General features: G+C 31.5%; 1 protein-coding gene across 6 annotated transcripts in view; it reads left to right on the top strand.

Annotated features, from left to right (window-relative positions):
- Positions 1-4,289: 4,289 nt before the first annotated feature.
- VSTM2A (V-set and transmembrane domain containing 2A) overlaps positions 4,290-23,692 on the top strand; it is a 33,061-nt gene continuing 13,658 nt past the window's right edge. For 2 of the 6 annotated variants that reach the window (XM_031957136.1, XM_031957144.1), the window contains exons 1-5: positions 4,290-4,952; positions 6,848-7,014; positions 8,264-8,314; positions 8,591-8,623; positions 13,078-13,414. In XM_031957136.1, coding sequence (XP_031812996.1) covers positions 4,877-4,952; positions 6,848-7,014; positions 8,264-8,314; positions 8,591-8,623; positions 13,078-13,414 — 664 coding nt within the window. In that variant the 5' untranslated portion in view covers positions 4,290-4,876. The remainder of the gene's footprint in view (positions 4,953-6,847; positions 7,015-8,263; positions 8,315-8,590; positions 8,624-13,077; positions 13,415-23,692) is intronic. The other 4 variants (XM_031957128.1, XM_031957163.1, XM_031957159.1 and 1 more) reach the window with 4 other exon arrangements.

Here is a 23,692-nt window from a genome sequence, read left to right as displayed (position 1 = left end):
CTACAAATGTGTATAATTTGCTGCCACAATCTTTGCAAACTCTGGGTCAAAGATGAAGACGTTAGACAATTTGTGTCTTCAACATTTACTTCAAATTGAATTAGATTCAACAAATATTTTTAAACACTTCCTGTGGGAAAGAAATGTTATACAGTTTAAAAAGGCAGAAAATAATTACTACCTCCATGAATCTTATACTTTTGGGTATTACAGGTCCTAATAAAAGAGTGGAAGTAATGTGTATTACAATGCAAAAATAGTTAGAGAAGATAAATTCAAATCCCAGCTCTGTTGGTAAAACCTGTATATTGATAGATTAACTTTTTTGAGCCCCATTGTCCTGATCAGTAAAATGAATGTTTGAATTAACAGTTAATTAACCATCAATTAGCCTTAAGAGATAGATAAATGTCTATCTTTAGAAGTAGGAGATATAGGATGGGAGATATAGATTAATTTATATTGACTTAGATCCATAAACTATAGATCAATAGAAAGTGATCAATCAGATGGGCACAGAATGAAATAAGCATGGAAGAATTGGATTTCAGACTAATGGTTTTCAGCATAATGACTAAGTAGGTCATTGTGTCAAAGATAAGAAAATAAAATAAAAACAAAAATAGCATAGATTTTGAATATGTAGACAGCAATGTGAAGGTGAAAGAACCTGAAGAATTATGGATTATGCCAACATTTATATTTTAACAAGTTAGATTGGCATGGTGTAATATGAAAAATATTGATGATTATTAGGATTTATATTATCAGAGAATTATAGCCTTCAAATTATGTAATGATAAATCAATTAAATAAAAAATGAAAAATAAGTAGTCATCATGATTTTTGGGTTTCACAATAACAAAAAACCAGAAGTTTGGAAAAATGTTTAAACTCTATCCATAGAATGATTATGATCCATTTCTAGTTGATTTTCTTACCTACAAAAAAGAATGACAGATATTAAATCAAGACTATATACTTAGAAGTGAAGGTTGAACAAGTCTAAATAATCAAATATCTAAATTAACCAGTTTCTAAAGGAGTTATTGCTAGAAAATATTTGGACATACATAGTAAGAAAGATGGGCTTAAGACAAAAAGTTGAGTTTCTTTTAATAGTCTCTCCTTTTGGGTCTTTCTACCTGTACTCATTTCATTTTTCTCTTCATCCCTTCTATTTAAATGGTCATACTATTTCCCCTTTATAATTGCCTAATTCAGATTCTAGGAGAAAAGTGATATGGTATTTTCATTAAAATGGCTAATATGAAGAAAAGATAAAAATATAATCTGAAAATTAAGAAATAGCTAAAAAGAAATTAAAATAACCAGTTATGTAGCAGTGTAATGTTTATAAAGTATTTTCACCTACCACAAAATCATGAGTTCAGAATTGCAAACCTCATCACTCCCACTTTGCAAAATTAAAAAAAAAAACAGATATGGAATAGTGAAATGCTTTTTTGCAGTGTTGAGCAGCTAGTGACCATATTAGTATTCAAACTCAGTTTTCTCCTGTCAGTCCTCTGCTTTGTATACTAGACTACATTGTCTCTAATTATAATTGACCTTAGATGGGAAAATACAATAAAATAAGGATGCAATCCAATTGAACCAAGAAAAATTGAATACCTTATATTTTCAAGATATATTTTCCATTTCCAAAGGCTATATACAAAGTCTCTGCCTTCAATGAATTTAAAACATTACAAAGACAATCATAGGACTCATAATGTCACTCTAACTAGTCAATTATATAATAATGTTAATTATTTTTTAAATTCAAAAGTAAAATAGAATATGCTCTTTTTTCCATTTCCAAAGGCTATGTACAAAGCCTCTTCCTTCAATGAATTTAAAACATCACAAATTACAACCATAGCACTCATAATGTCACTCTAACTAGTCAATTATATAATAATATTAATTATTTTTTTCAATTCAAGAATAATACAGAATATGCTCTTTACTGGATTTTCTTATTTCAATTTCTGAACACAAAATATCACTTTAACTTTAAGATAATATAATTTAAGTTGACTGTCATGCTTTACTGAAGGTAAAATAACTATAAGAAAAAAATAAATATATATCTACATAGCTTGCAAAATACCAAGATTTAAATTATATTTGGTAATTTTTTGAGACTGTGCTCCTCTCAGTCACCCTGACTGGGAAATGCATTATTTATTCAATGACCCAATTCCACAAATGATTATCACAGGAGCTCTAACTTTTTTCTGTTTATTAACTGTATTGGTTTGTACCTAATTTGGCAATGTAGGGGTCTCCTGTCCACAATATTGGTGATAGACTTCAGGGAGGAGACACCTAATGGGTTTAACCCCATAGTAACATAAAACTCTTTAGCTCAAGAGGTCCACCAGTTTCAACTATGCCAACAACAAGAATTAAAAATGTGCCAGCATAAACAGCTGGTTATTTTTGTGAGGGAAAAAAAATCATGTTTTTGTTTCATCATCCCTAGTCAGATCTTACAAATGTTATTTTAAAATAGTATTATGATTTATCTGACACATTCAAACTTTTGTGAAATTTCTTTCTCCCTCCCCCTCCCCCAAATTCTCACATGAAATTCACAAGGATTTTTTCAAATTTTGAAATGGGTTTAAGTTACATAAGAATCAATATGTTAATTCTTTCCTCACTTTTAAAGTTTGAGACATAAAAGTGAAATCTTAAGCAATACAAATTTGAACCAATAATAATGATATTTCCATCAAAGCACAACTTCAAACTATCTTAGTACTCACTGCATTAGACAAAACTTTAAGTTTGACATTAGAAGCTGATGGGATTGGTTGAATTCCCTGTGCCAGTATGAGTATGTTATCCTTCTAAGGGGACTTTCTCCATCAAAGTAGATTTTGGCAAGAATACAGCTCTTTTCCATTGAATGATCTGAATTTCATAAGGTTTAACTGAGATGACTGAATCAAAGAAAAAGGAAATATCTAGTGTTATGAATGCTGAGCAGCTCCTGAATTCTCATTCTAACATGATTTTCCACCATGATTTTCTGCAAGTCAGAATCTAAGTTCACAGAGAAAAAAAAGTGAGCCCAATATTTTTGTGGAATCTATTCCACCCAAGTTTTCTAAGCTATTTTTAGCTGACAGTGGAAAGAAAAAATAGCAGTCAAATAAATAGCTTTGAGAAGCACAGTATACATAAATATATAATGATTATTTTGTCCAGTTGGTGTGGGAATGAACCTAGTTTCTCTGTTTCTATTTATTTATCTGTGGAATGAGAATGCATATGTTGCATTGACATCTTGAAAGAGTACTGTGGGGATTAATTCAAGGTTGGAAATATCAGTTCAAATTTGTTACATCACTTTGTGGGCATAGTAATGAATATAAAATATTTATAAAGCAATTTGAATGTAAAATCATCTTTAGGGAACAATATATAAATTAATTGATTTTAACATCTGGCTTTCTTCTGAAAATACAGTATCTTTTCTTAAGAAACATATATTTTTAAAAACCTTATTAAGAAACAGCATGTTTTAAAGAGTTAATCACCTGTCTTCTCTAGTAGAGATGATTTTTTCCCCCCTTTCCTCCAACACATAAGCTTCAAGGTTAGTGTGTTTTCGACAATGATATAATTTTTTTTGTGATTCCAAGGAATATTATATAAGTACTGTATTATGAATAGTTAAATAATGTTTTGAAGGATCCTCCACCTTCTTCAATATTATGGTTCCCCCTCCCTCCACCACCACTCCCTTATTTGTCGAACCTAGTGTTAGGACAATCAGAATATTCGAATGAAAGGGTTTTGTTTTAACTTTAGTAATAATGAGATATTGTGGCACAATGTCTCGCTTTTTTCCCCTTGCTTTTATTTCTTCCTGGTATTCATTTATCAATTATATCATATTTATGGATTCAGCTTCTATTTGGTTGGACAGTGACCAGCAATAAATTCATAGAGTCATAACCTACGAATGCTCCTAGCCAAAACATTTAACAACTAGCTAAACAACTTGAGTCTCCTATATTAACTATTTACATCACTCTAAATCATCACCTTACATATATAACACAATTCTTCCATATATATCCCTCATTTTCAATAATTCTGCTAACTTCCCTTCTCAAATCCTTTCAGTATTCCACCTTATAAGACCCTCAGCTTCAATATATCCCTAAGGGAAAATCTGCATTACCCTCTCAGTCACTGAATAAACAGATTCGAAGCCAGAAGAGAATATCAATGTAAAAAAAGAAAAAGAAAAAAAAGGGGGGGTGAGAGAAGGAATGGTAGAAGGAAAGAAAACCTCCTGTCCTTTAGAAAGATTGCATTTCAATGCGCCAAAATCTCCGTCCTAGTCAATTTTCCAGTGCAAGTTCACAGCAGGAGGAGGATCTGTCCGGCAGATACAGAGTTAAAGACATCATCGTAGCCATTAGAGGGAAAAGTTGAAGCAATGCAAGCACAGCGGAGTCCTCCAGCCCTCCCCTTTTGCCCACTCCCCACTTCTCAGGCTGGTTCAGTGTTTAGGGAGAGCAGTGATCACGCAGTCCTGAACAGCAGGCTAACATTGGACGAGGTGCCAGGTATCTGAAAACAGGCAATGAAGAGAGCAGAGATCCACTTTTCACCATTTCTCCTCTGGATCTAGACTTAGAGCTTCAAACCTCCAGCCAGCTCATTTTATCTTCCGTGCATCTCAGTCCCCCTTCCCTAAAGACAATCCACCCGCTGAGTAGGAGAGAATGCTTTCAGTGTCGCATCCAGGGAGACATCGCAGAGCAGTTTTATAGATTTGCACGGATTTCTTCCAGGGCATTTTGGTGTCAGTTACCCTGATGTGACTTTTCTTTTCGGCTTTGGAATAATGGGGATCTTTTTGGCTTATGTTGGATTCATTTTCTTTTCTGTTTTATATATACAACAAGGACTTTCTTCTCAAGGTAAGTCGATGTTGGCTATGTGCGCGCGAGTACTCCCTGTATAGAAAGTGAGACTGAAAATCACTGAATGATCAAATGTAGTCAGAGTTCCCAAACAAGCATCCCAGGGGTTTGGGAAGTGTGGATAGGGTTTTGTTGTTTCTAGGCTTTATTATTTTACGTTGAATTGAAAACCTACTGGATTCTAAAGAAAACCAGGTTTTCTGACCAAGATGTTTTTGTGTTCCTCAGAAAGCAAAAGAAAACTGTGTTGATATGCTATCTGTGTGCATGCATTGAGTATCACTCATGCGTATAAAATAATTGCAAACATGCACCAGCACGGTAATAGGAGCACTAAAACCCTATGTTGTAAAAGAACTGGTAAGCCAGAATGTATTTTGATGCCCTTTGGTTTCTTTCCCTGATTTTGCCATTATTATTCGTAATTCTTTTTTCTCCTATTAGATCATGTTTTTGACAAAAGACCAATTCTTTAGAAGATCCATTAAAAGGTGCTACTTGCATTACAAGCAGCCTTTGCAGAAAAAGGAGGGGAAAAGCTAGCTATTTGTAACTTTGAGGGCTGCAGTGATCATTTCAGCACTGTGGACAGATCACAAGCTACTACTGGGTTGATTACTGCATCACCTCTGCAAATTCAAGTACTACACTAAGACTGCCTCACTGAGTGAGAAGTCTTTCATTCATTAATGTGAAAATATTTGGATGTATTACTTCGTGTTTTAAATGTAAATATAAATCAGTAGAAGTCTTTTTTACAGAGGGGCAGGAATAGAGGAGGATGGCAAATTGATTAAAATAACCTGTATTAGTGCTATCATTTAAAAAAGTGAGCTCAGGGAGGATCATGCAACCTTCTTTTATAACAGTAGAATCTCTTGCACCTCTGCTCCCTGCCTCACACACACACAAATCTTATGAAAATGACCTTTAGGGATTAGGATTGAAAATAACTGCTAGGAAGTAACTACCTTTCAAAATTATTCCATGAATTTGGGATAAACAACTATCTGGTGCATTCTATTTGAAACTCAGTCCCCACTACTAATCACTGGTAAATGTCTTTAGGTTAAAGGAAACATTCTTTGTGAGTTTACCAAATGTCAAGTATTCAGATTATGAGAGTAATGGCAAATATATAACCAAGAAGGCATGAAATCATCTTGGTAACTAGTTTTTTTTTTTTTTTTAATGGAAATAAAATGACTACACTCAAAAAGGCCAGTAATTATGTTCTGAACTAGGTATTCAATTCTGGAATTTTGGCAAATAAAGGGCTGGAACCAAAGATGAAGGTTAATTTTTAGAGAAAAGTATATACTAGGCTTGTCAGAACCAGTGCAACTTGCTTCACTAAAAGGAACAGCAGATGCATGCAATACAATATTAGGGAGGGGGGGATATCAAGCCTTTTTTTTATGTGACTGGAATGTACATCTTGACACATAATGATATCCCCTCTGTAAAACAGTAAAGCTGCATCATATATATTTCAGTTTCAAAAAGGGATTGAATGATTCATTTTCACCTCAAAATGTAATAATGCATCAATTGGACTGATTTTCTAAATTACCATGCCCTGAATGCCTCATGAGTTTTGTGAAACACTGCATTCCACTGAAAGGATCTTTGAATTTAATTATAAGCAACTTGGCTAGCCCTGGGGAGTGATTGGTAAGCTAGTTAGCTTTCCCATTATTTAGTAATAAGAAGGAAGTGATATAAATGCATTATAGAAAATGGAATAGAAGTCAGAAATGAACTGGGAGAAAAAGTAAAAGAAAGACAATTCTGATAAAGGTCATTTTTGGAAGCTAGGGGGAAGAAATGTGAAGGGAAAAAAGAAAAAATAAAAGAAATACAAATTCAAATCATATATCTTTTTTTTCCAGCAAAATTTACTGAGTTTCCCCGAAATGTTACAGCAACTGAGGGTCAGAATGTGGAAATGTCATGTGCTTTTCAAAGTGGTTCTGCCTCAGTTTACCTGGAGATCCAGTGGTGGTTTTTGCGGGCAGCTGAGGACCAGGAGACTGGAGGAGAGGTGACAGGCACTCAGGTATACTCCAATCCAGTCACAGGCTTTTTCTCATCACCCCACTTCCCCATCTCTTACCATAAACCTCTCACAGAAAGCAAGGTTGGAAGTTCTAGGGGTGTCTTGAAGCAATTGTGTCCTTTTCTTTTTCAGAGATTGGTTGTAGCATAAACCACAAGCAATATGCCTATTGTGGAACACTGATATTGCAAGACTACTAGGATTCCTCCCTAGGTCGTATTTGAATTAAGGATATATATTCTATTAAAGGGGATTTAATGACAGTTCACTTAGTTCTAATAACAGTATTGAATCTTACAGCTTAATTCACTAATTTAAATGTTACATTGCTCTTATACATATACCATGACATCCTTTTTAGAGAGAGTGGATGGAGAAAATTTTCCTTTGCCATTGATTTACTTAAATGTGATGAAGTAAATAAGAAGGGAGGAGAGAGGAGAGAGAAAGACAGACAGACTGACTGACAGAAAGAGAGAGAGAGAGGCAGAGAGAGGCAGAGAGAGACAGAGACACAGAGATACACACAAAGCCAGAGACACAGAGAGAGACAGGAGAGAGAGAAAGAGAGAGAGAGAGAGAGAGAGAGAGAGAATTTATAATTCATTGTCTCCTTGTCTACTGGCAAAAATTACTCTAATATCAGCTCTGTCAAAGATCCAGGATTCACAAAACCAGTATTCACATGCAGACACCTCCACTCCCTCTCAGTCAGTTTTTTTTTTTTTTTTTTTTTTTTTTTTTTTTAATGTTTTCATACCTAGGGATTTATAAACTGAATTTAAATGGACCAATACTGGGGGGGGGGGAAGAGGGAGAATTAAATAGGAGAACTGCATAAAGCTCAGTTGTTCCCTGTCTTTTCCAGTGCTAAAGCTTTAGCCTGGAGCTAATATAAATAAATAACAGTCTAGTGGATCTCCTTCCCCGATGCAACCATGAATCTATGCACGTCATCATTTCTCCAGCAGAAGTAACTGGTATTTTAATATCTGACATTCTGTATGTGGGCTCGATTGGTTTTACTATAAGGGAAAAAAAGAGGGAAAACAATGTTGAAAAATCAGTGAATAAATAACTATTGACAAAGCAGAAATCCTCGTTTTCCAAAAGGGGAAAAATGGTGTTCTGCCTATAGGTGGCACGCTTAGCATACGAGTGAGATGCCTTTCATCAGCTTTTCCAGAGATATACTAAAGCACAAGGATCAGTCACGCCTTTTTGAAGCAATGCAATCTTTCTCCAACAGGTGGAGCTCTTACCAGAAAGAGACTTAGACAACGATGGAACAAAAATCAGCGTAAGTATATTCAAGAACTTTAGAAATGAAAGACAAAACTGCAGTTCCCACTCCATGTACATGTATTACTTTAGCCTTGTCATTTATTAGCATGTAGTTACTAATAGGCTGTGGCCTATTTATTAATATTCAATTTTTAAGTTCTTTAAGCCATTTTATTTTTAATTTCAAAAAGATCTTAAATGAAAGCGGGGGATGGAATAGGAATTAAACAAGGAATTAGGCACAAGAAAAATCCGTAAGAAATTTTGTTTTTCTTTTCATCTTTCACTACAGAACACACATCGAGCCTTTCCTGAAATAATTCAGGTACTAATTAATATGTAATAATAAAATAATAACTTTCTATTTAAAGCTTATAAAGTACTTCTATTAAAAAAATTAAAAATAAAGAAAGTTAGGACAGCAACTTTGATTTTTAGTATTTGTGATAACAGTCCATGTAATAACTTATTTTGGTAATTTTAACTTTAACCTATGAATGAAGATAAGTAACTGCCTTTCCCAGCAAGTTAAAAATTAAAAATATATATATTAGAGTAGAAAATATCTCAACAAGATTTTAATGTGTTGATGGCAATAATTAAGTTTAAGTGACATATAATAAAATTATGATAAATTTGATTCCAAATTGTAGAATTGTAGAATATGTATTAAATATTTAGTCTATGAAAAGCAGTGTACTCTGAGTTGGGAACAGAAAAACAGATGTCCAACAGTGCCTTAGGAAAAATATATTTTACTAAGTAGCATCAATTTTAAGCTTCATATATTTATGTTGAAATATTAACCTCTTTCTTTGAGGTTTTTAATGTTTATGAAGGTTGTTTTTTTAAAGCTATATGGGCCATTTATATTTTTTATTTCCTGAATTTTGGTTAATATATTTCTTTTGGAAAAATAACAGGGATATACATGTATTCTGATAACATGACCATATAACGATATGGGATTGATAGCAATAATTCAATTTAAAATTTAACTAATTCAAACTTCTGTTACTATTGTTTAAAATTCCATATAACTTTTTATACTGAAAAAGGTCAAGATCTTTCTAAGTATTATTTTCTTTTTTAGATAGAGTATTTTATACAAAATGTTGATGGCCCTGTCAGAATCTAAGTGAAGTCATCAAATAATCCAGACATAGTTAACCTGTTCTCCATGAATAAGAATTTAATATTTTCAATATGTAGGACATAGTAAACACATGACAAATTCTTTATTAATAGGGTATTCAAAAATGGAGCCTATATATAAGAAAAGTACTTTTCTTAGTTTTCCATTAAAAGAATAATATAATAATAATGTGAATATGTCATATTCAAGACATCTATATTATAAAAAGTAAAATAAACCCATTGAATTTTTTGAATCAAAAAAAAAAAAAAACAGTACATGTGTTATTAAATACTATGGCAAGAACACTATGTGTAAATCCTGATGATACTAAGGCAGCTTAGCCATTCCTACACACACTAAGTCCTTATCATCAAGCAACTTACATTTTTCTGAGATGAAGAAATCCATGAAAATGGGGAGGGGGGAGGAAGAGGAAGACAACAGAAATTAAGAAAAATCTGGAAAATCTTTTAGTAAGATATGACACCTAAATGAAGCCTTAGAATAAGTGAAGGGTTTTAGGAGGGAAAAAAAAGTGAGGACGACACATAAAAGAATTCTTAGCTTAGAAAATAGGTCAGTTTGATGAGAGTGTAAGGCAGAGAATATGAAGCTGGATTATCTTATAACTCTGAATAAGTGGAATGGAACCAGACTACGAAAGCCTTTAAATCCTGGAAATATATATATATATATATATATATATATATATATATATATATTTCCAGGCTTTAAATTGGTATGATTGGTATAGGTATAATATCTTTAAATAAATGTATGATTTCATAAAAATCAATTAAATATTTTGAACTTTAATTTATTTCACTGCAAAACAATTAGAATAATAGTTCCTAGGCTATATTATTGGTTAGTTGTCGCAATTAAATGGGGTATATGTTAAACAAATTTCAAGGCCCCCAAGCCATATATGTATGTATGTACACACACACACATACACACACATACTAGTGAAAATAGTGAGCAAATGTATTTTTTAATGGAAATATTATGGTAAGATGGTATCTTAAGAAGTTTAATTTGAAAGCTATGCAGAGGATAGATTGGAGAAAATAGAGAGAAAGCATGGGAAGCAGTCAGAAGAACAGAATACTCCACAAGGTAACTACTGCTGGTTTCATTTAGGTTAATGGCCATATTAGTGAAAAGAAATAGTCAAATGTCAAAGATACCATTTAAGAAGAAGTGAAAAGATTTGACAGGTGGTTGGATATAGATGTGGTATGGAGATAAAAAAAAAAAAGTCAGTAAAATTTTGTGATCAGAATAAATAATCTAAACCATGTAAAAATAAGGCTGCAAACCTAAAAGCTTCAATATATCTTTCCAAATCCATCAGTGTTGACATATGAATAATAATACAAATTATATATGCAACAAGTGTGTCCAACCAGCTTGACTTTGCTTCTATAGCTGTATTTCAAAACTGAATGACTCATAAAATATATACATTATCACTCTTCTAAACATAGATATTTTTAGTATAATGGGCAAAGTTTTGGAAAATGAGTTCAAAGCCATCTCTGATACTAATTTATGACAATGGTCAAGTGATTTCCTTTTCATAAGCTTTATATATCTGGGATGTATAAGACCAGTAGTCTTCTTTTGAAGGATTCTTGTAGTTTTTAAAAAAACTGTCTAGATATTACCATCCTATATCCATAGATAATAATTTATGGACAAAGATTCACATAGTTTAATAGAAATCACTAGATTTAACATCAGGAGACTTGGTTCCTAAGACCAATTCTGCCACTGATTTCATAAAAGTCAAATAAATATTTTGAACTTTAATTTCTTTCACTGCAAAACTATTAGAATAATAGTTCCTTGGCTATATTATTGGTTAGTTGTAGCAATCAAATGGGGAATATCTTAAATCAATTTCAAGGCTCCTAAACCCTGAACAACCATTAGGAATTATGGTTATTTTGTATACATAAGGGTACAGAGATACACATTTTATAAAGTTCTTCACTTGTAATCTCAAATTTCAAATTTTTGGAGAATTACCTCATGCAGAAATTTCCACTATAAATTCAAATTTATAGTTTTTTGTGCCCTCACGAAATAACTAGTATACATGAGAAGCATAGTTTGAATCCAGATTTCCTGAATATGAATGTGGACCTCAATCTACCAAACACACATACACACATGCACACACACACACACACACACACACACACATACGTGGGTACATGTATACACACATGTGTATATGTATATCTGTATATATATATATCTATATATATATACATACATGTATATGCAAATAAATAATGCAGGTATTTTCACATACATATAAATATGTGATACAGATTTAAGCATAATAAGTTTTAGTTTCCACTCACATCCTGTGATAGAGATATGTATATAATCACATACACATGCATTCATAAAAACATACATACATATGGATGGCCTATACTTATGATTTCATTGGTATGAAAAGAAACTCCTTTTCAGAAAATATTCTCTATTGACACAAATCAGTCTTTTCTCTTTACATTATAGTTTGAGAAATGTTGGGGGGAGGGGTACAGTGAAAGATAAGATGTCTTGCCCAGTGTTACATAGCCAATTTGTATCCAAAGTAGGGCTTGAAAATATGTGGCAGCCAATCTTAGAATCACTCAATTGACTCTCTATCCACTTAAGATTGCCATTATATAATATGTGTATCATATCTGACAAGTTAAAATGCCTTTCCCAATAGAAGAGTATACCAAAATAGTATACAATTTATGTACATGAGGTATATGACATAGCATATAAAGCATGATGAATGTAGAGATAGGAAGACCTGAGTTTGAATACTACTCCAAACACTAGCTTTGTGATCCTGGACAAGTCACTTTCAAGCTCTGCCTGCCTTAGTTTCCATATATGTAAAAGTATAATACTATCAATATTTGCTTCACAGAATTGTTGTAGGGATAGAAAGAAACATCACTTAAAATGCTTTGCAAACATTTAAATACTATTTAATAATAGCTATTCCATTAAATATATATTCTAAGAACTTTGGTAGTGCTAGTACTGTTTTTTTTTTTTCTTCTACTTTATCATAGTAATAGTAGTTTACATTCTTTCAGAATCTTTCAACCAATTGCTACTTTGGACCAGCAAAATATATATTTTTGAGATTACAGGGAATACTGGAACAATCTATGAACTCAATACTGACTGATACTTCTTTGGCCTCCTAATGTAGTTCTTAGAACTAACCATTATAGAGTTGCTCATACAATTAGATATAATAGGACCAAATACTTTAATTATGGAAATGGAGAGTAATGGCTAGCAATCTGGAGAAGGGTAGCTTGAATCCGAAATGTATAACCCTTATACACATCTAATATTAGTGTATCATTTGTAGTTATCAAAATGTATCACAAAAGAAAGACATTAGAGAAATATTTTTTAAATTAACTGAAGAGGTGAAAAAGATAATATGTTTTAAATTGTTTTTGAATTTCACTTAAAAATTAAAGTTCTCTCACTCCATTCCCAATTCTATTATTTTTTTCCAATTATCATATAAGCATATATAGTTTTAACAAGCACTTTTAACAGTTTTATATAACAAAATATTTCTTCCTCTAAAAATTTTACAGACAGTAAAAGTACAAGGGAATGACATCTCTCACAAGCTTCAGATTTCTAAAGTAAGGAAAAAGGATGAAGGCTTATATGAGTGCCGGGTGACAGATGCCAACTATGGAGATCTTCAAGAATACAAGGCCCAAGCCTACCTTAAAGTCAATGCAAACAGCCACTCTCGGAGAATGCAGGCATTTGAAGCATCTCCCATGTGGTTACAAGACATGAAACCCAGAAAGAATATCTCTTCAGCCGTTCCCAGTAGCATCCATAATTCTGCTAATCAGCGAATGCACTCCACCTCCAGCCCTCAAGCTGCAGCCAAAATCCCCAAACAAAGTCCACAATCAGGTATGATAAAAAGCATTTTGAGCCTTTCATTTTACCAATGAAAAACTCTCAACCTGAGGATAAACCAGACATAATTATTCAGCCGAGAAAAATATGGACAGATTGATGTCCAATGTTTTAGGGAAAAATAGTTTAATTTGAGCAAATAATGAGATCTATGCCCTAGGCAACAGGAGGGGCTTTACAAGGGATACAAATTAGCCACAGTAGTCACTGATATTTTTTCATTTTAAGGGTCAATAAAAAATGGACTATTTTTTTTTTTCTGTATTTCCACATGTTCTCAAAATAATAAATGATGGAGTTTGGGTGATACTGTAAATGCATGTTCATTATTTTTATAAAAAAATTACCCTATTTTAAAAAGTATCTTACTTAAAAATTGATATCAATTAAAAATACATATGTATTTATATATTATGTATGTTTTCAATGCCATTTACATCTAAGCAATGCTCTTCCTCTCAGAGCTTTTGATTGTTAAATGGATATTTCTCTGCATGAGCAGGACATGGATATAGTAATGGAAGGAAACAAAGGTATATGAAAGGAAAGAAAGTATTAAAAAAAGAGAGAAAAAGAATGAAAAAAATAAGTTTTTAAGAATGAATATTGAATATTGATTCAGAATTATACTGTAATATTTTCTAAAGTCCACTGTGCAAGTTAAAGTTTATTTGAATTACATACTTTTGTTCCATCACTTCAATCAATGAAAACTCATTGTGGTATTAGCTTTGGCACAATGGCAGTGATGAATTTCTCCCTCAAGTGAACAACACTTCGCACAATTCCTTCACTAATAAAATATCATAACTTTAGAACTTCTTTAGAGAACACAAAATGATAGAATTCTTTGTTACTGCTCTTTTTCTTCATACATTTTGATAGGCAAAATTATCTTGCCATAGCTACTATCAGCAATGATATATAGATATACATTGAAAAAATTATAAGATCCTTGCAGCTATAACACTTTAAGATTGAACATTCTCTGTAAATTTCATTTGAAATTTAAAAAAAATAATAAGTTAAGAATCCTTGATCTCATCAATGTGGTACTGCTCTGTTGATGGGGTTGACAACCTTGCTATACTTTTATTGACAGCTTTTGTGATTAGCTTTGGCTGAGAAAAAAAATAACCAAACAATCCCCAGTCTTCTGATGATGAGCATCTTTAAACAGTCTAGAAGATAAAATTTAAATATACTATCACTATGCCCATATGCAAAAACTTCAGTTTATTAACACCAAGCAATTCTTGACATAGCCTTCAGTAAGACAGGAAGATCTCCATGCCATGATGACACAGAACCTGCTCTTTAATACCCCATTTTTACTAGTTATTATCTGTTACCTCCAAGACACAATTACCTCATCTTGTCATTGCTGTAATCATAATAAATCTTAAATAAAAATATGGATTATTTTATTAGGAGCAAACTTAAATGAAGGCATCTTAAATGAAGATTATATATCATTGTTTTGATCATGACAAACATTATTAGCCAAGAAGATAGTTGGAATGAACCTACCAGGTATTTTGTGACTCAGTTCACTCACTGAATATTAATGTGGCTAACTTTGCCTATGCATCTTTTATTTTGCTACATGATAAATAATATAAATATAATTGCCAAAATATCTATCTGCTGTTTGTTCACACACATTTGTGTGTAACTCACACAATTTTTTGAAATAATCGATCTTCCCTTGTGTCATCAAAGGAGGTATTATAATGTCCTCTAATCTTCATTTAAAGATAAAACATGTTTTGTTTTGCTTTCTGTAGGGAGAGAGTTTTCTGTGGTGGTAAATTGATATATAATTAGGCAGTATCAATCATAAAAGGAATATTAGTTTATCTACACACAAATCTATTCACAGTACACATATACATTTGTATTCATATATATATATATATATATATATATATATATAAATGTATGTACATACATACTAAAGTAACTTTTTATAAATCAATTTATGAAAGAAAATCAGGTCAGAGCAACCAGTCTTGACAAAAAGTATTTCAAAATATAATTGTGAAAGTATGCATATTTATACAGCACTATTCTTTTTCTTTGCAATAAAATAAGAAATTCCTATGTACGTTGAATCTAAAATTAAATAATCAGAATGGATGATAAAAGATAAATCCTAAAAAAAAACAAAACTATATTACAAAATTTGAAAAAAAAGCAAATAGAATTTATGTATGCATACATTCAGTGAAGAAATTCCTTAAGACAAAAGGACAAATGAAGTATTTTTCAACAGTTTTTGAAAATTCTTTTTTGAATGTATAATAGAAGTTCTGTTATGACAATTGTGTAAAAACAATGTTTTAATATTATCAAATTTGAGAGATAAAGTAAAACATGATTTTATTTCATTTAAAAAGATCATTCATGGTTTAAAAAATGACCATCATAATAAATATTATTTTATTTTAAAATACACACATTAATTTCTTTTCCAGAATTCCTGTAAAAAACAATATTGTAACCTTCCACTTCAAGATGTGAAATTTCTGAATGGAAGGAATAGAGATAGAAAGGCTAGTATTGTATTTGATTTAATATTAGTTCACTAAAACATTATTTAACTGCCATAAAAAGTTGTGTTTATCTCCACTTCAGATAGCTACAGAATTAAGAACTCAGATTTGTTAACATTGAGCATATAATAAAATCTTATTTATATCTTTCACTTTCAGTATATAGTGTGTGGATAATATGCACATCAATGTTATTTTTATATAGAGGTGACTAGTCAAAGTACCCAGGTTTATATGTTTGTAAGAGTGAAAAGATCTGCCTTCTTTAACAAAACAAAACAAACAAACAAAAAAAGTTGTTCCTTTATAGATCTGAAAAGAATTAAATAATATTTGAAATATTTCTTTTAAGAATTAATCTGGAGTGACATAGCTTGCTAAAATTCTCTTAGAGATTTTAAATAATCTTAAGAAAAACTAATAGACTAAATACATGAATAGGCCCCTATAAGATTTTATTATTTGTTCAATTTCAAGCACATCAGTATCAAAAAAATTTTATCTCAAGCTCTTGGCAAAAGGTAGTTAATTTGCTGGTTCCAATGGCAATGCTTTTTTTAAATATGACTTCTTAAATTCATTATTTTACTCAATATCTGCAGTAGGCCCTATGAAATAGGCTAGGACATTATTATTGTGCTCATTTTACAAATGAATAACTTGAGGCTTAGCATTCATATGTGACTTGCTCAAAAATCACATGACAAGCAAAAGAAATAACATTTGACCATAATTGATCAATAGGGCTTGCACTTGTAAAATCAAGTATGTTTTAAAATATAATTTTTGGGGGAAAGAAAAGTCTCATTTTGGAGTTATAAAGGGTGGATATCAACAAAATTCGCAGAAGAGAGACAGTCCAAAAAATTCAAAAGTTATTTTCATTTTATTTTGTTTAACAAGGAGAGCATTATTTTTGATTGGAAAAGACAGAAAAGGAATGATGAATGAGGAAGCAAAATCATAAACCAACAAATAAATGCATGAATAGTAAAAATGCACTTAGAAACCCTCAAGTCACCAAGATAAGACAAATAGTTTCCAAAGATAGTAAAAGGCTTGGCAGGTGTGATTTTTAAGCTACTTTTAGTTATTTTTGAGAGTCTGTGCAAAATGGGAGTAGTTCCATATGACCAATGAAGAACACATTTTGTTCTGAGTTTCCAAAAAGAGAGAACAGTGATGAATCTGCAAATTATACACCAGTGAATTTGACAGATTCATGGCAAATTCTGAAATGTTCAGAAGAAATAATCAGGAAGCCACTATAAAACAAAGTTATTACCCAAGGTACCAAAAGTTCAAAGAGAAAGAATAAATAAAAACTTACCTCATTTTTTTTTTGTTGGGTGAGGAGAAAATATTATTAGAATGGGCAATTAATGAAAGGGTGAAGATGAATTTTACAAAGATGTCAGCAAAACCCTTGAAATTATTGTGCAATATCTATGTGGAAAAATGAAAGATGATGGCTATATTTTAAAATTATTTTTATTGAATTATCAATAAATATTGATTTATTATCAATAGGTCAATCTCAAAAAAAAAATGACAGTTAGAAGAGATGATCAATATCATTGCTTTATAACCATTAGTGACTAGGACTCCACTACCTCCCAAAATACTCTAATTCTAGGATGGAGGGAAATCTCCAGTAAATTGGAGATCTATCTTAATCCTTGTGCCAGTTAAGTTAGTTTATCCATTAATTGGACAAAAAAGTAGATGGATTTTAGAATAATAAAATAATTTATGTATTGTGAATGACCTCAGAATTCATGCAGTCCATTCCCCTCATTCGTGAGATAAACATGAGGCCAGGAAAGTTAGATGATTTTCTCAAATATATTTTGGTTGTAAGTGTTAGAGACGTAATTTGTACTCATGTTCTCTGAATCAACATCATATGCTCATTAACTTTGCTAAACTAAGTAACATGTTGAATGATAGAATCTGAATGCAAAAACAGTTCAACTGGATAAAATCATTGTCCAAATCTAATTAAAGTAGAATTTAATGAAAATTCATGCAAGTGAGTCAAAAATAATTTTAAAATATTCAAGGATATAACATGACCAGAAAATAGGCTATATGGGGGAAAAAAAACAAAAAAAACAAAAAAGATTTTCTGGGAATTTTAATGGATTTTAATATGAGTGAATCCAGAATGTGACAGCAATTATGATTCAAAAAGAAAAAAAAAAGAATGTAAACATCCCATTGTATTTGCACAGTTCTCCCTCACTTAAATCCAATTCATTTGCATGTCATGGCATCACCTCCCTGATGTTGTGATCCTCTTAAAGAACAAAGGATAAACAACATTGAGAGATATATAAAGTCTAGAACACTGATTTGCTAATGTCTTATTGACGTCTATGACCTTTTAATTATATTTGAATTTCATACTAAGTTATGGGTGTCATATTTTAGAAGGATAATTAAAAGTTGGAAAGGAGAGGATGATTAAAGGAGAAAAACATATCACATGTAGATTGAGTAGTTTCATAAACTGAAAATGAAAAGTTTAAGGGGATATGATAATTTATACTGTAAAGGTAAAAAGACTTTGTAAACAAAATTATATTTGTTCTTAGCATTAAGTAGCAGAACTAACAGAAACAGAAGTTTCAGGAAATCAAATCAATCTGCCTACTTCTGTGTGTGTGTGTGTGTGTGTGTGTGCGTGCACGTGTGTGTGCGTGCACGTGTGTGTGCATGAGTACACATAGGGAGGGAAGGGGGAATAGCTTGATAAGAAAGTTGCAAAAGTTGAAGGGAAGGGAAAATAGGTGATTGTTCCTCTTCGAAGATCTGCAAGCAAAAATTGGATGACTTCACTAGGAAATTATAGAAGAGATTCTTAGGCAGACTGTATTAGATTGTTTTTCTAGCTCTGAGGTTCTGTAGTTCTGTCATTCTGTAGATGTTTTCACTAATCATGAGGAGTGATTTATGCTGATCCACTCATCCCTCTGACCTGTTAACCTTTGTGAAGAATGATAAACATCTGGGAGACAGCTGGCTGGGGTGAAGGCTACAGTTATTTTTCAGGCTGTAGTGTTTGTGACCACAAACAATATGGCTCTGGGGATGGGTGACAGCTGCTGATACTGTGGCCAGAAGCCAGGATCTCACCGTTCTATCTTTTCTACCAAGGGCTTTGGCAGTTTTACAGAGTCTGTCGTAACCAGGAATGATTTTATAGCAGAATGAGAGAGAGAGAGAGAGAGAGAGAGAGAGAGAGAGAGAGAGAGAGACTGACAGACAGAGACAGAGAGGCAGAAAAAGGTTTGAACTAATTTTTTCATATTTATTAAACATCATTTGCATGGAACTGTGTTAATGCAAATAAGTTGAATCTAGAATAATAATAAATGAAGTATTATAAGTACAAAAGAGAAATTTTCAAGAAGTGTGAATTCTGATGAAGGAAGTCTATTTTGCAATGTACAGGGAAAATTTCATTGAAAAAAAAGTTGTATCTAAACTTGGCTTCATAGCCAAGGTTAATCATTCCAGGGGTCAGAAATTGTTATCTTCAGTGATAATTCTAGGTAGAAAGGCCTACATATCTAAAGGCACAGTGGTATGAAAAAAATATGTTTGGAGTCAGCTAAAAAGTACAATTTAGTACAACTTTTGCCTTGATGTCAGGCAAAATATTCTAAAAATGAGAACCTTGCAAATATGGAATGGTCTGCCTCAATAAGTAACTTATTCTTCCTTCTTAGAAATGTTTGAATAAAACTGGGATAATATTTTGTCATTTATATTGGGGTGGACACTCTTATTGAGTTATGGAAAAGGGACTATTGACTATTGAAATTCCTTTAAATCTAGAAGCTGATTATTTTGTGACAATAATAAATCCAGTTTGACTGAAATGAAGAGTTTATAAGTGAGAATGGTATTAGGGAAAATTAGAAAGGTAAGTAAGAATTTTATGACCTTAGTATCACAGATTTGGAGCTGGAAAGTAACTTAGAGAAGTTAGAAGACTAACTTCTTTTGTCAACTAAAGTCAAGAGAATTTAGATGATTTGTCCATCAGTTTTCACATGTAGGTAATCACGTGAGTAGAATGTGAACTAAGGTCTTCCAAACTCCAAGCACAGCATTGTATTGTACAATCTGTCTACAAGAGATAAAGAAATTATTTTGTAGGATATGGAGCTACTGAATAGTTTTGAGCAGATAGCAACCTGGTCAGATTTATAGATATTGATGACTAATCTGGCATTTTTTAATAAGGACAGAAATAAAGAGAAATGATTTTCTCATATTTTCTTGCCAAATTAGAAAGAAAAAGAATAAATGTACAAGCCTGCTGTTGTCCAGTCATTTTTCAGTAAACTATTCTACTGCTAGAGGAAGTTAAAATACCAGGATCATAGATTTAAGAGTAGGATACTGGGATAGCTAGGTGGCACAGTAGATAGAGCACCAGCTGTGAAATCATGAGGACCTGAGTTCAAATCTGCTCTCAGACAACTTAATACTTTCTAGCTGTGTGACCCTGGGCAAGTCGCTTAATCCCAATTGCCTCACCAAAAAAAAAAAAAAAAAAAAAAAAGTAGGATAAAGACCATTTAATTAAATTTTTTTCATATTACTGCTGTGGAACCTAAAGTGCAAATGAGTGACAAAAAAAGAAAATAACTGAGACATTGTTAGATAGAATTCTTATGTAATCTTAGGTCAACTACTTAGGTTATCTAGAACAAGTTTAAAATGAAAATGAGAGGCTCCAATTACATCAACTACAATTAGCACCAGCCCCATCAATGAGATTTCATATGGTGTACTAATAATAAGAGTAGTTAACACTAAAAGAATTAAAAGAGGTAATTATTAAACATATATCACTACTGAGCCTGATTCTATTGAGCCAAAAAGGGGGGAGGGGAAAAGAATGAGGAAAAAAAAAACTTTCAAAAGAGATTCAAATTTAACACAATCTTTTTTTTTTTTTTTTTTTTTTTTTTTTTGAAGAATATACTAGCTAAAGAATGAGGGGAGACTCCTTTCTTTTGTTTTTTTTTTTTCTTTTTAAATTTTTTTTTAGCACTTTCTCTTCTTTAATTTGTTGAGCAAATATTTTATGCTTGATGATATTACACTAATGTTCAATTCACTACCAAGAGTAATCACTAGATCATATTAGGAAGATGAGATTAAATCATAAGGATTTTGTCATTGCTGTCATTTTTTTGAGAGGAAAGTGAGAGACAAAAAGAGATAAAAAGGAAGAAACAGAGGAGAGACAAAGAGAGAGAAAGAGGGAGAGAGAGATATTAAGAAAAACCATGAAAGAGGCAGAAAAAAAAAAGAAAAAAAGAGAAAGGAAGGAAAAATGCACTTTGAATGTACAAAACAGTTAAGAGATTAAGATTATTCAATGGAGCTACTTTTATTCAATTTATGCTTTCAACAATCACCTATATTTTGCTGTATAAAAAGAAAACAAACAACAGAAAAATATATTTTAATATCCTATAAGCATTATTAGAAAATAGCATTAATGCAAAATCACTAATAACAAATAGTTTGAAATAGTTAATATTTTATAATACATTAAACAAATATATCTAACATGATCTATGACCTACCCCCCAAATCATGACTAATCATTTTCCAGGAAAATTTAATTGAAAACACCAAAAGAGCACTTCATATCTTTATTTATATTTGCCAAATATATTTTAGTATTTAAAATAATTAGAAACTAAATTTATTTTCTAGAATAATATATAAAAACAAAAGAAAACATGAAAAAAATAAAATCATTTTGGTTTGGGTACTTAAATGAATGCTCTTAATTTTCTCCAATATACAACTAAATAACCAGGGATGCATTCTTTCCTATTTGGCATTTTTATCAGACTAGTAAAACATCTACTGACTATTTTTTTTCTTAAAATATAGTAAACTGGCCCCTCAAGCTCATCATGATGAATAGATTTAGTGCAATTCAGATACACACACATGTATATATGTATGCATATGTATGCTTGATTGTATTTGCTTATTTAGTTCTGATGCATAGTATTCATTACCACTATAAGTTTGTTGTTTTATTGAAAATGGTACAAAGGAATTAGAGTTAAATTTAGAGTCATAGTACAAATGTTCAGAAACTCTTATGGTCACTTATTATCATTTGATGTTGGACAATTTCTCTTTTCCAATTTGGATTTCAATTTCCTCTCCATAAAATAATATTGAACTTGTTGGCTCCTAAGTTATCTCCAGCTCAAAAGATCTCATCCTAGAAACTATTAATTTTTATTATCCTTTTAAGAACAGAAAAAGGAAAAAAAAAACTGGACTTGCAGATAATATGTAGTTTTATGAGTTCATCAGAAAGAAAAATGTAAACATATAATAATTAGGAAATGTCAATTTATATACTTCTCCATGAACAAATGATGCCTAAAAGATAACTCATCAACAAATTGAGACAATTACAAAGCAATTACTATACAGTTTAGTACAAGTTTGAGGAGTATGGTGGTATCCTATTCACAGGAAGAAGAAAAACAGCTGAAATGGCTCTCTGAAGATTTAGAGATCAACAAAATGAATGTGCTTGAAAATATTATAAACAAGAAATATGTTTGAGTTAAGACATATATCAAAGAAATATCTTAGATAATGATTAAGTGGAACAGGAAGTCTTATGCTAAAATATTAATCAGTAAAACCTGAATATGTCATCTCTCAGATCTATATGAACCTGAGAAAAATCATTTAACTAACCAAAGCCTCAGGTTCCTCTCCTGGAAATGGGGATACTAATAGACCCTGCCTCATACAAGGATCCCTTGAGTTATAACAAATATAAAAACTTTACAAATCTTAAAATAATATATATGTAGATAGACGTATATATATGCTACCTATCATTTCTATTATTAGAGAAAATTTTTCAGAATTCAGACTCTTTCATGCATTAAAAACATAAATAATATATTTGTTAGTTTTTTTTTTTCCCAGCTAACCTATTATCATATATAAACTATTGCTGATTTAAAGTATCAGAGCATAAAGTTTCAATACTTGATCTCATTGATGAAGCATTTTCTTCAAGTCTGAAAACAAAAGTAATACATGCTTTCTCATCCTATGAGACTCTTACCTATGTATTACCATAAATGTCTCAAAGGGGCTCTGTGCAATATTTAAGGGTCTTGCTCTAGGTATTTTAAAAATTCATGAATACCAAGGTAACATACACTCTGCTTATTTATTCTTGTCTCCTTTTCTAAAATTAACTATAATGATATCTTTTATGTTGTTTCAAATATGCAATTTTGGCACAATTATCAAATAAATATTTTGGAACTTTAGCCATATTCAAAGTTTTCATACAATGAAATCATGTGTGCCTTGAATGTTAAAGATTTTTTTTTATATAAATTTAGGTAATATTTAGTAATCAGGTTTCTCATCATGTGACTTTGTTAACAATGACAGACATTTTCACTAAGACTGAAAAATGCCATGTGCTGACAAATTCCAATTGAACTGAAATTCCACAATTGTGTGTGCAGGTGTGAATGACTGATTTGTTTTGATTTTAGCTGAATGTTTCAAATAATGGAGATATTGGTAGACACTGCATTTCTGTTGCCTGCTTTGTAATTTACATTAGAAGCTGAGCTATACTATATAAAAGTAGGCTCTCATCTGCCCTATCCCAGCATTATAAATA

Source organism: Sarcophilus harrisii, chromosome 1, assembly GCF_902635505.1.
Source record: "Sarcophilus harrisii chromosome 1, mSarHar1.11, whole genome shotgun sequence".
NCBI lineage: Eukaryota > Metazoa > Chordata > Mammalia > Dasyuromorphia > Dasyuridae > Sarcophilus > Sarcophilus harrisii.
The sequence above is the reverse complement of the archived record's forward strand: the minus strand, read 5'-3'. Positions and strand labels throughout refer to the sequence as shown.